Source organism: Erinaceus europaeus, chromosome 2, assembly GCF_950295315.1.
Source record: "Erinaceus europaeus chromosome 2, mEriEur2.1, whole genome shotgun sequence".
Lineage (NCBI taxonomy): Eukaryota > Metazoa > Chordata > Mammalia > Eulipotyphla > Erinaceidae > Erinaceus > Erinaceus europaeus.
Genome location: NC_080163.1, coordinates 193646819 through 193664568, shown reverse-complemented (window position 1 = coordinate 193664568; position 17750 = coordinate 193646819). Strand labels below are relative to the sequence as shown.

The following is a 17750-nucleotide window of genomic DNA, read 5'->3' as shown; positions in this document are numbered from 1 at the left end:
GAAAGAAACTATAACACCAAAGCTGCTTCCCCCCTCTTTATTTCCTTTCCCAACCCCTGCAATTCTCTACAGTCCACATATGAACAAAACCATCTGGCAATTGTCTTTCACCTCCTAACATAATTAACTCCAGTTCTATCCATTTTGCTCAAAGGATAATATATATATATTTGCAGAGTCGCATTCCATAGAGTAGATATTCCATAACTTCTTTATCCAGTCCATCACCCATCAATAAGCATTTAGGTTGCTTCCACTCCTTGACTGGGTAAAGTGTGTGAGGAGGAATATCGTCCCTTTGATACACAATTCACATGAGCTTTGTGTGATAGGGGATCAAGTCCTACAGCTGAGAGGTATGACCCTCATAATGAGATGGGACTGAGACTGAAGTGATATGGGCAGAAAGACACACAGGAGGGTCTGGCTTACTTTGAGACCATGGCTGCCAAGGAGGGCTGTGTCATCTTGGTTTTGACAACTGCATTCTGAGAAAGGGGACCTCTTCCCACAAGTCTAGTCACCCACTGAGACTCTAAATTAAATTAGGTATCACTTCAATTAGATTTTCTCCCGTTACATTAGTATTTGCACAACCTTGCCAATGTTTGGGAATGCTAATTTAGTAAATGGTAATAGGGTGGTTAAATCACTTTTTTTTTTCCCCTTGGATATTTGATGAGTTTTTCTTCTGGTGGATACACTTCCATTGGCAAACTTAACCTGCCTCTGGAAGTGGATATTATAATGACACTTAAACTGATCTCAAGCCATGGATTTATTTTTTTAATGGCCAAAATGTTTAATGTAACTGCTTCAATTCTGTTGTCTTTGTGATTTACTTATACTGAAGTATTGCTCAAGGATGATTTGTTCCCTTAATACACAGTAGCATAGCAAGGTTCTAGTGAATTAATGTAATAAGAGGCATATTCTTTCTTGAAAGTTGTGTTTGAGTAGTCATAGTTGGAGGCTTAAAACATTTAGCTTACTAAGGCTCTTTTCTACCTTTCTACTGCACAAAGCTGAGAGTATTTCCCAAAACTGAGTAGGGCTAGGGAAGGGGAGGTTTGAGCCAGAATTAAGCAACAGGGAGTTGTATCTATCTGTGGATGATTTTCTTTGACTAAATCTTTAGTTGGTGCACCTGGCTTTCCTTGTACTTATCAAAATGCAGACATTCCTAGCTCTCACATCTTTGTTATGTGCCTCCTCCCAATGAGGGTCACCAGAGGAATTTGTATTAAAAGATGAGCTCAATACTTTTTAATTATTTTTTGTCAGGTCACCATATAATTTGTGACAAAATCCGGATATATTCATTTTATATGTTAATTTGTTTGAGAAGTCTGGTGTGTTTTTCATTAATAGTTACTAAAATCCGCAGGCGGGAAAATCAGATTTAATAGCATATCCACACATCTCTCAAATGCTTCTCAAAGTAAATATGAACATAGTAAAACCATCCTCATAACATTAGGACTTATCTGTTACTCATTATTACCTGAAATGAAACTGGCTCACAAAATCACCATCTTAAAGAAGTTGATCAGCAGGTAAAGCACAGGACTTGCAATGGTCCTGGCTGGATTACATTTGCTATAGTGCTGCTCTGGTCTCCCACTCAAAAAAAATAAACACATCTTTTTTAAAAAATATTTATTTCTTTATATATTCCCTTTTGTTGCCCTTGTTTCTTTTTATTGTTGTAGTTACAATTGTTGTTGTTGTTGTTAGATAAGACAGAGAGGAATCAGGAGAAGAGAAGAGAAGAGAAGAGAAGAGAAGAGAAGAGAAGAGAAGAGAAGAGAAGAGAAGAGAAGAGAAGAGAAGGAAAAAGACACCTGCAGACCTGCTTCACCACTTGTGAATCGACTCCCCTGCAGGTGGGGAGCTGGGGGATCGAACAACAAATCTTTTAAAAAGGAAACAATTTACTTCAAGAGTGACAATTGCCCCAAAGGACACAATATCATTATTTTTTAAATTATAGAGTGGTATTCCACTGACTACTTCCAGTTATTCCCACAAAGTTTCAAGTTTACCATTTTATTCAGTTTGAACTGTTCATTTAGTTTTTTTCTTCTTCTCCTTTTTTTTTTGTTTGTTTGCTTTGTTTTGTTAGTTTGTTTATATACCACTAGACTTACTGCTGTGCCTCACTGCCTACATAGTGATGATGCTACCACCACTTCTGGGGCTTCTTCTTCTTTTTTTTCCCTCTGATAGAAAACAATGGAGAGGGAGACAAAGGGAAGAGGAAGAGAGACATCTGCAGCAAAGTTCCACCTGAAGCTTCCACCTTGTAGGTGGGAGCCGGGGGGCGGGGGCCTGAACTCAGGTCCTTGGGCATGGTAATGTGGTATACCACCACACAGCCCCTGCTCATTTAGCTTAAAGAAGTATACACATCTCTTCAATCCCATTTACAAGTTCACTGAGACCAATAGCAATGATGAATATAAGTCACTAGTAAAACCAGCTAGAGAATGAAACCCCTATAAAAATAATGGGGGCAATGTTAAAAGTCACAAGTACAGGATCTCCCCCCCCCAGGGAATACATTTAAATCCACATATGATGCCAATGCAAAAGTGGAGATGCTGAGGTCATGAAACCATCTCCATAAATCCAGCAGCAATATGTTGAAGACAGTTGCAAGGGGTGGTGTTTAAGCCACCTGCCCAATCTCATTTTGAGGGAGCTGGAGGTACTGCTTGATTGTAGCATGTTGGGTCCTCAGTCTTGAGAGGTTTCTCCACTGTCCAAAATCTTTTCTCACTTCACTCCAAAGAGAAACATTACCAGGCACAAAAGTGGCACAGATAATGTATATTTGCAGCAGACACAAAGCACAGAGAAAAGTTAAAATGATCTTCTTTGTCCAAACTCTCCCTGCATGTGCTTCTAGTGACTGACTTTCTTCTCTGAGGCACCTATGAGTAACAGCAGGACAATGTTTCAGGTTAATAATTAAAAAACAAACAAACAAACAAATAAAACAGCACTGTTCTTCTTCTGGCTTAGGACTAACATCAAGTCCTGGCTGGAGACAAAAGAAATGTTTTATTCGTCTGCTCCACCACAAGCTTACACTGAGAAATCAAGAGACAGGACATGGAGAATTAGTACTTGAAATGCTGACAGGTGCTCGCCATTTTGTAAAATAACTTATGGGCTTGTTCTGAAAAGGAGTGGTTTGTATGATTTCTCATTCTTGCTGGCATTTCGGTGGCTCAGGCATTTGCTTATGTAACTAGGTGGTGTACTTTACTATTAGGTTCTGTACTTACCCCACATAAATAAAACTTTCCAAGTAAACTGTAGCAGCTCAGTAGGAGTGTATGTTTTGAGGTCTTGGGTTGGCTCTCTCAGTAACCTCCCCCCAAATAAATGAATATAATAAAATTATGGTGTTGGGTACATTATTGCCAAGGCTTTCAGAAGACTTCAGTTTTCAAAATGTTCTCAGTGTGTTGTGGAAACCAAACAAAATAAAAGTTGGGGTCTTTTAGTCGGAAAAGGATAGAATGTCACACACGACTATTTCAAGAAAGACAAAATCAAAATGGTATGCTCATGGCAACAAAAAAAATATTAGACAAATGTCAAGAGATAAGGACCTCTCCTTACTTAGAAGAACAACACAGATAAGTTAAACATTTTATACATTCTAGCCTGCATGTAATATTTCAAAGATATGCTAAACAAAAACTTTTTTTTTGCCTCCAGGATTATCACTGGAGGCTATTTTTTCTTTTGCTTCCCTTGTTATTATTGTTGTTGTTGTTGGATAATACAGAGAGAAATCAAGAGAGGTGTGGAAGACAGAGAGGAGGAGAGAAAGATAGACACCTGCAGACCTGCTTCACTGATCATGAAGCAACCTCCCTGCAGGTGGGGAGCCAGGGGCTCAGACCAGGATCCTTAAGCCGGTCCTTGTGTTTGTGCCATGTGCGCTTAACCCGCTGCACTACCACCTGGCCCCCACAAACATTTCTGATAACAGGAAGATAAACTATTCTTTAGACTTAAAATATACATTTGATAATTCTAGCCATTATATTAAAATAGGTCTCCTATACTTAGGATAGCAGAAGTATACCACATCTGAAATTTAGATTTAGTTCATGCATGATTCCTGAAGCACTAAGGAAACTGGAACATTAAGGAAAAATCAGTTCCTTTATGAAATAGGTATAGAGGCAAAGGTCACTATTCCTGTGTTTTAGATGAGGAAAGACTGTGGTCCAGTAAAGAATCCATGGCAGGTTGGAAATCTAAACTAAAGCAAAGCTTAAGTCTTCAGTTCCTTGGAGGCACTGTCCCCCAGATGATGAAGGCAGGAAAGGTTTGTCAAGAGATTCAGCTCTGCAGTTGTAATGACAGAGCAAATGGCAGGAGAATGCTGGCAGGAGGTTCTGCTGGAGGAGTGAATGTTGCCTTATTGGTGGAGAAGAACTTCCCTCACTCACTGGTCAAATCACTGAATATTTTATGATATCTTTTATACTCTGCTTTTGAATAAATGTGGGTTAATCAGCATGATACTGAAGCAGTGGGAATAGAACCCAAAGAGATCTTAGTGGCAGAGGCCATGTCTTGACTCTACCCCCCAAAATCAGCTGAATCTGGAATTTAGTTAATATTAGGAGAATTGGGGTGCCCCTGCCACAGATTGGCTGACAGGACTGAAATGGCTTTATCTCTCTTCATAGTTACTAGAATCCTCTTAGAATCTGGATGCTTAGGCTTGAATAGTAATGGAACTCGAGTAGGGAAATAACCCTCCCACTTGGGCACAGTATATAATATGTCTTGCTTTTCTTCTCTACAGGAAAAATAATGCATCTTTATGTACATGGTGGAGTTGTATGGACTCTGGATGTATGGTGTATTTTTCCCGTCTATCTACTCTATGTATAGCAATATGTACATATGCCACATATGACTGACTAATCTAGACTTACAGTGTATAATTTTATCATCTAAGTTCTGTCTGGTTAGTCACACATACTGTACATACATGCATCTCTGTGCAGTTGCTAATTAGTGGGCTTAGCATTTGCTTTAATAGTTGTGATTTGTAATGTTTAGCATTTGAATATGAATCCACCTTTAAATAAAATATACTTACCTCCTGTGTTTTCATATGTGCATGTACACATAAATATACTTTAATTAAAATTTTTTTCATTATCTTTATTTATTTATTGGATAGAGACAGCCAGAAATTGAGAGGGGAGGGGTGATAGTGAAAGAGACAGAGAGACACTTGTAGCCCTGCCTCACCCTTAGTGAAGCTTTCCCCCTGCAGGTGGGGACCAGGAGCTTGAACCTGGGTCCTTGTACACTGTAAAAACCAGGTACACCACCACCCAGCCCCTATAAATATACTTTTTGTATATTTACATAAAATATATAAATATTTATATTTATATAGTTTATTTGATATATTCCTTGAGAAAAAAATCATTGTTTACTGATAAACTGAATTAATTAATTAATTAATTTTTACCAGATCACTGCTCAATTCTGGCTTATGATCCTGCTGGGGATCAAACCTTGGACCTTTGGTGTGTAGGGCATGAAAAACATTTTATATAACCACTATGCTATCTCACCAGCCTGATATATTAAGTACTAAGTTTTAAATATTTCTCTCAAAGGAAGGAAAGAAGGAAGGAACAGGGGTGCTCTGGTCTTTCTCATAAAAACAAACCTTTTATAAATACCTAGAAATAAGGATAAACATTTTGTTTCCAAATTCTAATTCATCTACTATAGTAAACACTAGTGAGATAATTAAGAAAGCAAAGTATATTATAAATGTGTTTTTAATATTTTCACCATCTATATTGAAAAATATGTTAAATGTAGACTCTAATTTTATTGTTTCTTATATTTATAAGTGGCTTTGCTTTCCCTCTCACTCTCCCTTTTTTCCTTCCTTTCTCTCTTCCTTCTTCCTTTCCTCCCTTCCTTCCACCTTTTCTCCCTTCCTTCCATCTTTTCTTCCTTTTGCCTGCAAGGGCCACATGCAGGATTCCACTGATTTCTTGTTCCTGGTAGTGTGTGTGTGTGTGTGTGTGTGTGTGTGTGTGTGTGTGTGTGTGTGTGTGTGTGTGTTTTCTGGCCAACAATTCAACACTGTCTTTGAGCTTCCATAACTGTTAGAGATTGCTTTGCAGAACTTTGCTTTGGCAGTACTAGGAAATTAGTTAGTTAATACTAAACATTAGCAAAGACCAAGTGGAATAATTGAGCTTTGAGCTTCTATGTAGTGAAGAAATCATTACGGTGGTTCACAAGCATACTCTCACAGGCCTACACGTCACATCTTTGAGTTCCAAGTCATTGAACAAAGTTCAACTCTGCACCATCTGAAACATTTGGAAGAAACAGAAGTGACTGGCATGCAGTATGGTTAGAAAATAGTCTTTAAACTTTTCACAAAGGAGTAAACAATAAACATATCTTCAAGGTTACCATGACTCTTCTATACCATAATTGTTCTAGAAACATGGAAGTCATTTTGCTTCCTAGTCTGATAACAGATGAGATGAAATTAAAATGTTCTTTGTAAAAATCACATGATTCTAAACAGAAATGGCAACCCATTAACACCTGTAGATTTCAATGTATAAAAATTGCATGATTTAATGCTATACAGAAAGTCTGACAAATCTCAGATGATGTGAAAATCACTTAAAACTTTGGCTTTTGAAAGAAGAGATGATTTCCAGTGTCTCCAAAGCGTTCTTTAAAATAAGCACAGAGAATAGCTGAGAGGGAAGTTGGAAATGAGTTGAAATGAAGACTGTACAGTATGCTGGTCAATATCTACTGACCTTGGGAATTAGGCCATCGTGCACTTGGTTGTGTACAGAAATTACCATGCCCAAGGATTCAGGTTCAAGTCCCTGATGCCCACCTGCCAGGGGAAGGTTTCACAAGCAGTAAAGTAGTACTGCAGATGTCTCTTTTTCTCTCTCCCTCTATCTCTCCTTCTCATCTCTATGTTTCTTTGTATCTATCCAATAATATAAAAATAAGGGCTGGGTAGTGGTAAACCTGGTTGAAAGGACACATTTCAGTGCACAAGAACCCAGGTTCAAGCCCCCTGTCCCCACCTGCAAGGGGGAAAGCTTCAAGAGCAGTGCTGCTGGTATCTCACTCATCTGCTCCCTATTTCCCCCTTCCCTCTCAGTTTCTTTCTGTCTCTGCCCAAAATAAACAAACTAATTAAAATATTTAAAAAGTAAGATAGAAATTAAAAAAAGAAAACAACCTAGTTTGAAAAAATGCTTGTTGACCTTAATCCTTAGACGGAGAACACTGCCCTGGCTCTCACTCACTCATCAGAGGACCCTGCTGTGAATCCATCTGACTGTAGGTGAGCCTCTTTCTCTAGAATAATTTTCTAGACCCCACATGCAGACCTCAGAATTCTCTGCCTAAGTGGTCTTAGGTCTGCCTCCAAGTCTTGTGCGGTCCTCTCTTTCAAGCCTGAAGGCTGGGCAGGGGATGCTGTTTGTAGGCAAGAGGGATATTGGCAATTTTGGATATGCCTGTTCACACTGTTCTCAAATATACACTCAAGGTCCCTGAAAGTGGGAAGGTGGGAAGTTAGGGGCTGGGTGATGCTTTGGTCTTCCTCTACTGTCATGCTCTAGGGCAGAACTAGTTAGAATTTGAGCCTTCTCTGGGTTTTCAGGTATATTTGTTAGCATTTGGACAGACTATGCTTTGTTCCTAATCTTAAATTAGATGTTTCCATTTTCACAGGTAGTATGCAGTTGTCAAAATATTCTTTTTTTAAAAAAAATATTTATTTTATTTATTTATTCCCCTTTTGTTGCCCTTGTTGTTTTATTGTTGTAGTTATTATTGTTGTTGTCATTGTTGGATAGGACAGAGAGAAATGGAGAGAGGAGGGGAAGACAGAGAGGAGGAGAGAAAGATAGACACCTGCAGACCTGCTTCACCACCTGTGAAGCAACTCCCCTGCAAGTGGGGAGCCGGGGTTCGAACCGGGATCCTTATGCCGGTCCTTGTGCTTTGCGCCACCTGCGCTTAACCCGCTGCGCTACAGCCTGACTCCCGTCAAAATATTCTTAAGGAGAGTCTGGTAATATCCAAGAAATTTAATTATCCATTACCCATGGTGCCTTAAACAACAACAACAAACAAAATTCAAGGCTACCACTCTACAAATACTTAATGTATGAACATCAGAGCCACTATTTCAGATTAAATTATCCTAACAAGAATAATTATATGGGAAGCTACCAGTATAAAATGTAATGTGCTGCATATACGGGGGCCAGAAAAGTAAGATTGTCAGGAATCATAGGAAATTAATAAAAACCAGTAATAAAACTCGCCTGTAATGTTGTAAAGATTTAAAGCAATGGCTTAAAAAATACTTGAGTTTGCACATAAGAGAGGTTTCTTTATTTGTACTTTTTATTTTATTTTTATTATTTTATTTATTTATTTATTTATTTTTTACCAGAGCACTGCTCAGCTCTGGCTTATGTGGTGCGGGTGGACTGAACCTGGGATTTTGGATCCTCAATCATGAGAGTTTCTTTGCATAACCACTATGCTATCTCCCCCACCCTGGTTTCTTTATTCGTTTTTGCTACCAGGACTTTGCTGGGGCTTGGTATTTATGCAACTCCACTTCCCCCAGTAGATTATTATTTTTCCAAGTAGAGTTTGGAAGATAGAAAAGGGCGGAGGGGGCTCCGGTGGTGCTGCAACACCTGGTTGAGCGCACACGTTACAATGCATAAGGACCTGGGTTCAAGCCCTCGGTCTCCACCTGCAAGGAGAAAGCTTTGCAAGTGGTGAAGCAATGCTGCAGGTCTCTCTCTCTCTCTCTCTCTCTCTCTCTCTCTCTCTCCCTATCTCCCCCTTCCCACTTGATTTCTGATTGTCTCAATCCAATAAATAAATAAATAAATAAATAAAAATATCAAGGGTGGACACCATAGCACTGCTCTACTGCTCATGAAGCTTCCCCTTTGCACAGAGCTCTGATGGGGTGGCTAGAAGCTTGAATCTTGATTTTCACACATGATAAAGTGTGTGCTCTACTGGCTCAGCTATTTCCTGGGCCCTGAGGTTTTTTTTTAATTGTTATTTCATATGTCTAGTCAATCACACATGTATGTATATATCACAAATGCATTATATTTCCTCCCCAGCTGACAAAACTAATAGGTTTAGTATCCCTGACTGCAAAATTCTATGTTTGCATACTTCATATAGCTTCTGAACGTCATCATAACTCATTACTATTTTATGTAATTATTAAGTGGTATAAAGTGGCCCAGGAATAATCCAATAGTGATATATAAGTGGTTTTATGATATTACTGAATTCTCGACTGTGTAATTGTATTTTCCAGTGATTAAACACCTGGGAGAAATATATTTAATAGTCATTTCAGACCAATACAAAGTGGAAAAATTATAATTGGGTGGTAACTCAGCTATTACACAGCAATGGATTTTTTTTAAACACAGGGGTTGTGCAATAATCATTATGATTCATAACACTGCTTCCTAATAGAAGTTCTCCAATGTCCAAGCATTTACTAACACCATCAGTTATACTAGTAGTAGAAAAGGAAAAATGTTTTCTTATAATTGCTTAGCTATTCTATCAGAGTCTCAGTTTATATCTTTCTTCTCTGCAATGTTTCTGTAAAGTATGGTCTTTACAGCTCCCACTGCTACTATGTTCATCTGCCCAGGCTGCATACTGCACAACTCTGGGAGGCTTTGTTTATATAAACTACAGTGGATAACCCCTTAAACTTGTGAAGTTTATGACCTACAAAACTATATATGGTGTCCCTGGTTCCCTACTTCCAATCCACAGTAGGTGCTCTGTATTATAAGCTAGAATTCAATGATCTCAGCTCAGATTTCAGGATTAGCTTGGACTTGAAATATGGCTCATCTTCAGTTCAGTTTTCCTAGACAGATATAAATCTTGAGAAATTAACAGTCACAGGCATGTGTCATAGGAGAGTTTTTTTTCCCTCCAGGATTATCACCTGGGCTTGGTGCCAGCTCTACGAGTCCATGCTCCTGGAGGCCATTTTTCCCTTTTTATTGGATAGGACAGAGAGAAATTGAGAGGGAAAGGGGAGATAGATATGGAGAAAGAAAGATACCAACAGATCTACTTTGCTGCTTGTGAAGCATCCCCCTTGCAGGTTAGGAGCTGGGGGCTTGAACCCAGATCCTTGCAAGTACTTTGTACAATGTGAGCTTAAGCAGATGCACAATAGCTCAGCCCCCACTCACAGGTGATTTTTAAGTGTGCAACAGACATTGCTTACTTTTTTCTATTTCTTTCTTTCTTTCTTTCTTTCTTTCTTTCTTTCTTTCTTTCTTTCTTTCTTTCTTTCTTTCTTTCTTCCAGGGTTATCACTGGGGCTCAGTGTGGTGCCTGCACTACAAATCCACTGCCCCTGGTGGCCATTTTCCATTTTATTGGATAGGACAGAGAGAAACTGAGAGAGAAGGGGGAGACAGAGAGGGAGAGAGAAAGAGAAACACCTGTAGACCTGCTTCGCAGCTTGTGAAGCGACCCCCCTGCAGTTGGGGAGCTGGGGTCTTGAACCAGGATCCTTATGCTGGTCCTTGTGCTTTTACTACGTGCTCTTAACCAGGTGCACCACCACGCTCCCCCCACTCGACTTTTTATTATAGGTGATGCAAATAGAAGTGGGACTGTAATCATCTAATTTAGACAGCCCACTCTTGGGTGGCCTCATAAGACCATAGATACAAACAGTAGAAAATGCAGCAGATTCTGGCAAGAAGGAAGTTCTTGAACAGAAGAAAAATCAGTCTTGGATGAAAATACATTATAGGTGACTCCCCCCACCCCCCACACCCCCAGCATGTGACAGGTGGGTGTTGTGGGCAGATCTGGCCTAACCTTGGAGTCTGACATTTAGTCAGTAGGGACCACAGTTCTGAGCCTTTGGTTTCCTCTGTCTGCCTGCCAGTGACATTTAAAACATCTGTCTAACAAATTCAACCTGGAATAGTGGGTGTGCATCTGCCCTTTGTAGAAGAATCACAGAGCTTCATTGTTGTTAGAAAACTGCTTTGCTCAGAGTTTCCTTTCCAGCCCCAGATGGGTTACTGACTCTGAAATGAGCACAGGAACAGAAGCCAGAACTCAGATTCATGCGTTACTCTGTTCAGACATTTTCTTAAAAGTGTTCGATTGAACCCCAGGTGCATCACATTACAGCTGTGCATGCCCTGCAGTTTTATAGTTGGTCCACCCCAAGTATGAATGAATGGACGTTGAGTAAACATCTCCCCCAAAGATCACATGAAAATGTAAACATGAAAGAATGCTCCATACAGCTGCAGTCTTACCATCTGCCTTGTGTTGCACATCTGGCAGAAGCTGGTCAGGAGCATACCACTGATAGTCTGGCTGTGTGGGACAAGAGAACATTATTGTAGCAATATGGACTTCAAACAGAGCATAGCTGCATGTGAACAATGTAATTAACCAATGTGGCTTTGATTACATAGGCAACACCAGTGTCCTTTCTTTCCAAACCTGTTGCCAGTCTTACTCATCTCTTCCGCCTCTCTCATCACGACCACCATCTCCTTATCCCTCTTCTGAATCCATTCTGCATTTGGCCAGATTTCTGCTAGTCTGGAATTGTGGCTTGGTCTTTCTTTCTTTCTTTCTTTCTTTCTTTCTTTCTTTCTTTCTTTCTCTCTCTTTTTCTCTCTTTCTTTCTTTCTTTCTTTCTTTCCTTCTTTCCTTCCTTCCTTCCTTCCCTTCCTCCCCTTCCTTTCCTTTTCCTTCCTTCCTTTCCTTCCTTCCTTCCTTCCTTCTTACCTTCCTTCCTTCCTTCCTTCCTTCCTTCCTTCCTTCCTTCCTTTTCTTTCTCCTTCCATCCCCAACAGATGTGTTCTGGATATCCTCTAAAGTATAAACACTTTGGTAAAACTTATTATAGACCATAAACAAAACAAAGCAAGTCACCATCAACAACTGTTCTTTGTAAAGCCCTCACACAAAGAGGCAATGGGAATATCGATGGTGGTGGCGGGAGTGGGGGAGGGTGGTGGTTAGAAGCTTAATGAGTGGTTTAAGAAAAAAATCCAAACCAACACATGGAGACATGCCTCATTGATTTAGAATGGTGAAATGTGGTAAATCTTGTCCTTTGTCCCCATCCTCTGCAAGACTAGTTTCAGTCCTACTCAGGTAGGTTAGGTCAGAAAGCAGTAGGGACACAGCACAGACTGAATTATTCCCTTGGGATTTTCTCAAAGGCTCACACCAGTGAAGAAATGCTAGATGGGTTGGGAGGCTGTTCAGCAGTAGAGCACCTGTCTTCCATGTGTGAGGTCTGGGTTTGATCCCTAGCATCACAGGAAAACCACAATTACAAGTCAAAACTCAATTGGGTAGTGGAACAGTGCTTTGATATATCTCTCTCCCTTCCCCTTCACCTCCTTCCATCTCCCTCTCTAGTGCAAAACAGAATAGAGGGCTGGGTGTTAGCACACCCAGTTGAGCACACATTATGAGCACAAGGACCTTGAGTTTAAATCTATTTCTCTCTCTCTCTCTCTCTCTCTCTCTCTCTCTCCCTATCTATCTCCTTTCCCCCTCTCAATTTCTATCTGTCCCATGAAATACAAGAAAATAGAAAGACAAACAACAAAACATAGTAGAAAATTCAGTGGTAGAGTGAATCATGAAATCCTGAGTTCAGTCTCTAATGCCACATAAATAAACAAACACCCAGCTAAATACTGAACATCAGGGAACATTTCAACCAAATTGCAATGGATATAAATCATAAGCTGTAAATATGAATTTCAAAACACACACACACACACACACCTCAATATACACTCTTTATATTTAAACACCTGGAATGGAACAATCTCAAATTGACCTGACTAAGAGATTGGTCTCTTTTTCTGCTTCAAATGGTCACTCATACTTCTTCCCCAGACACAGAGAATATAGGCTTTTTGTTCTATTATTCAATTAACTGAGAATAGCTTGGGGGAAATTTCTCTGACAAAGAGCCAAGAGGGAGCATTTACAGGGCTGCCAGACCACTGAAAGTAGCTGAAAAGTTCAACTACCTGACAAGACACTACGAAACACAGCAGTCAGTCAGTACAGACTGACCCTACATTACCCCCCACTCAGACACCAAGGCTCTTGGCTCCTTATAGCCCAAGGAAAAGCTAAAGGAGGAAGTGAGATCACCTCTGTTTTTTTTTTTTATCTCCTCCTTTATTTTTAGATGTCTCAAATAACACATAGAATCAGTGACGTGAGCCCCAGTTTTATATTCCAGGAGAGCTGCCAAAAAAGAAGTGAATATGCTATAACTTTACAAACACCACTACATGTGATTTAATGCAGGTTTAGAAGGAAGTATGAAACATGAAGTATTCTTTAAAAAATAATTCTAAATGTTACGTAAGCCCCATGTTAACCCAAAATTTGTTTAACTAAATACTACTTGAATTGCTTATGGGGAATGGGCAGTGCTGTGGTCTCACTCATGCAAGATTCTACTCCTCCAGGCTGATTTTTTTTCCAGATAGAGAGACACTGAGAGAAGGGAGACAACATAACACAGACCCATCATTTGTGGAGAATCCCCTGGTGCCATCCAGGGTGCTCCCATATAGAGCAAGGGCTCAGACCCATGCCTTGTGCATGGTAAGGTGTGTGCTCTACCACCAAGCCAACTTCTAACACCTGGAAATTTTTTTAATCTGTCTCTTTACTTGGTGATACATTTATGTACAGGAGACCATCTTACCTCTTGTTATTGAAAGGGAAATTTTGATGAGTTTTATTAGTAACTTACTGTCTTTAAATTTATTTTATTTTATAAGATAGTCTCATATGGGGGCCAGGTGGTGGTGCACCTGGTTGCGTGCACATGCTACAGTGCACAAGGACGCGGATCTGAGCCCCCAGTCCTCACCTGCAGGGAGAAAGCTTTGCAAGTGGTGAAGCAGTGCTGCAGGTCTCTTTCTCTCTCTATAACTCCTTTCCCTCTCAATTACTGGCTATCCCTATCCAATAAATAAAGGTAATAAAAAAAGATAGTCTCATATGAAAAAGAGAGAGAAAGAAAAAAGCTAGAGCCCCCCCTCTGATAGATGCAGACCCAGTAACGGAACTGGAAGCCCCAAGCATGTTAAGCCCTGTACTCTACTGGTTGAGCTATGTCCCTGGCTGCACTAGTAGATGAATTTCTACCATCTTTTCATAAATAAAGATCGGAAGAAACTAGCAACTTTTAATTCTCGATAAACTTGAGGGACTCATAACTTTGTAAGTCAACTGTTTATAAGTGTACTACCCCAGGTTTCCTAAGTAAGTTTTGTTGTTTTTATTTTCCATAATACAGAGAGGTTCTGGGTAGTGGCACAACCGGTAGAGTCCACACACTATATTTTTCATAATACCAGTGGATTTCTACACCCTGAAATAATTAAGGAATAGTAGCTATATTTGGTGATTACCAGAAATGTTTCTGATAAGAAGTTGTAAAGTAAGCAGACACATTTTATTATTTTTTAAAGGAGATATAAGAAAGCAGAAGAAAAGACAGAATGGTCACTGTATAAGAAATTCAAATTCTCATCAGCATGCCATGTCATACTAGGGTCAAATAAGAGCTACTAATTAAAGTCTGACATCTGTCCACCACCCAGAGTAATTATCCTGTCTCACGGGAAAAGGGCTTTGAGTCATACTGAAAATACCAAAGCATGAGAAGTCTCAGGCCACCAAGAGGAAAAATGTCAGACTCTTTGCATAATTAGAAATGCAGTTAAGCCTAGCATGTCCCCAGCTGTGACCATGGACTAACAGACACTCAATGGTTATACACATTCCTGTGCTAAATAATATTCTCCCAGATATTTCTAGAACACTTTCATATTAGCTAGTAAGCACAAGCAAAGATTACTAAAGTCCAGGGCTCATTAATAAAATAGACATTGTAGCTTCTTTCCATTCTAGGGTTCCTACTTTCATTGGTTCTAATCCTGCTCTTTAGCCCCTGTTTATTAAACATTTTGATCTGCTTTATAAGTTACTGTCTTTAAGCCACCAAGTTCCAGATGCAACTATGATTCCATCCTGATCTCCCTGGGTAGATGGGTTTGCCAATGTGTCCCAGAACCTAATCTCTCCAGAACCCTACCCTACTGGAAAGACAGAAATAGGCTGGGGGTATGGATGGACTGGCCAATATCAATGTTCAGTGGAGAAGAAGAAATCACAGGAGTCAGAATTCCTTTCTGCACCCCCCAAAAGACTTTTGGTCCATATTCTCAAAAAGACAAATGTTATGGGAAGATGACCAGAGGGCCCTGAACCCCACTGCCACTGGAATTTGGAACTTCTGTGACCACAGACCTTAATTTTTCCCCCATCATTGAGAGGGAAAAGAATCTGGAGAACAGTCAGGCCTGGTTTCCCTTACCTGAAAGGGAAAGGGGCGGCAGGTGGTGATGCACCTGGTTGAGTGCACATGTTACAATGCACAAGGATCCAGGTTCAAGCCTCCAATCCCCCCCCCTGCAGAGGGAAGCTTCACAAGTGGTTAAGCAGTGTTGTAGATGTCTCTCTGTCTCTCTCCCTTGCTATCTCCCCCCTTCCTCATGACTTCTGGCTGTTTCTATCCAAGAAGTAAATAAAAAGATAATGATAATTTAAAAAAGGGAAAAGGAAAAAGAAAGGACACCTAAAATTGTAATAGGCACAGGAGTATCTTAGAAAGGAAGTGAAGCTTCCATAGGAATGTCATTATAAGCCCTCTGGTGGGCTTCTTTAGGACTGTCCCCTCACTATGAATACCCGTAGTAAGGACTGGTCCACTCTCCGAAGGGAGGCGAGGTCATCCTACTCTGCCACTTTAGGAAAACTGGTCCTGCAATGAGTGCAGCCTAGAATGTTCCCAGATGTGACCATGGACTGCAAACACAGGCTGACAGGGACTCACTGGTTATACAGGCTCCTGTACGAAATATGAATAGATATGGACCCTGGGTCAGATCATTGTTGTGAATAATTAATTGTATTTATTTATATATTTTCTTTAAGTTTGGGAGTTATTCTCTACCCTGATCCATCTTTCTAGTCCTATTCTCAACTCTGACACCATCTTCCACTTGCAGCTTAGCTAGAAAGCTCCAGCAAAAATTACCACAGTCATCGGCCCCTAGGGACATAGCTAAAATAAACTTTCTAGCTTCGTTCTACCCTAAAATCCCTATTCCCATCTGCTCTATTTTTACTTTAAGGTTCCTGTTCACTAAACATTCTTACCCACCTTTCAGCCACCAAGTTTCAGATGCTGTCATGATTCCATTCTGATTTCCCTGGGCAGAAGACCTCATCAATGTATGCCAGAACCTCCCCTCTTCAGAGTCCTACCCCATTGGGAAAAGAGAAACAGGCTGGGGGTATTGATCCACCAGCCAATAACCATGTCCAGTAGAAAAGCAATTGCAGAAGCCAAAGCTTCCACCTTGTGTACCCCATAAAAATTTTTGGTCCATATTTCCAGAGGGGTAAATGTTAGGGGAAGATGACCAAAGGGCTCTGAACCCCAATTCCAACAGGACCCAGAGAGAGAAGAAGGGAAAAGGGGGGAGGGGAGAGAACATTCAGAAGTAGTAGGTGTGACTTAGAAGAGAAGGAAAAACCATAGGGAAAAATGGGCAAATATATATAAATATAGATAGCTACAGAAATAATAGTCAACCTTTATTTATGATCTCATGGGAGAACTAATGCAGTTTCCAATGGAGGGAAAGGGAACACAGAACTCTAGTGGTGGGAAAGATGTAGAATCATATCCCTGTTATCTTACAATTTTATAAATCAATATTAAATCACTAATAAAAAATTAAATAATCTTACATACTCATTCCAGGAATTATAGCTCGATACAGGACCTATTAGTAGCTAATTTATGATTCCTCTGTGTTCTGTGGCTGTAGTGTCCTAAAGATAATTTTAATATGCATTGACCATGTGACTGCAGATTAAAGACTGAAAAGAATCACCCCTATTATGTGCCCTAACTCCAGAAGACACACTTGATTTTCTATTTCTCCCTCTCCCCTACCCCCATCCCTCTCACATGTGACTGCAGATTAAAGACTGAAAAGAATCACCCCTATTATGTGCCCTAACTCCAGAAGACACACTTGATTTTCTATTTCTCCCTCTCCCCTACCCCCATCCCTCTCACACACACACCAAATACCAAGTGAAGTGAGAGCTCTTGCTTACCTGCAGTTTCTGTGGCTCCTGGGCAGCTCCTTGAGCCGTGGTTGTGCTGGGATCCCACAGGTGCAATCCCAAGCCACAGTTACAGCTTTGAAAATAAATCTAAGGAGAACAGTGGCATAGGTTAAGTGGAAAAGGGGGATACTGACTGGGATGTTACATTGACCTTCACTTTATTCAACCACAAGGTTTGGCTTATATCTTAAGGTCTAGCATTTTGTTTTTTTAATTTATTTACTTATTTCCATGCGAGAGAGACCAGGGAACTGTTCAGACCTGGCATATTGGTGCTTGCTTCCAGGGGTTGAACTTGGGCCCTCTGGAGTGTGTCAGGCATGTAAATCTGATGCCTATCACCATGCTACCTCTCCAGCCCAAAGTTTAGCTTAAATCTGGCA

The 17750-nt window shown here is 40.2% G+C and overlaps 1 protein-coding gene across 2 annotated transcripts in view; it reads right to left on the bottom strand.

The window, feature by feature from the left end:
* Positions 1–1421: 1421 nt before the first annotated feature.
* TNIP3 (TNFAIP3 interacting protein 3) overlaps positions 1422–17750 on the bottom strand; it is a 96287-nt gene continuing 79958 nt past the window's right edge. Inside the window, exons 9-11 of one of the 2 annotated variants that reach the window (XM_060186083.1) lie at positions 17356–17454; positions 11418–11478; positions 1422–2936 (exon numbers count right to left, since the gene is read on the bottom strand). In XM_060186083.1, coding sequence (XP_060042066.1) covers positions 2908–2936; positions 11418–11478; positions 17356–17454 — 189 coding nt within the window. In that variant the 3' untranslated portion in view covers positions 1422–2907. The remainder of the gene's footprint in view (positions 2937–11417; positions 11479–17355; positions 17455–17750) is intronic. The other variant, XM_060186084.1, reaches the window with a different exon arrangement.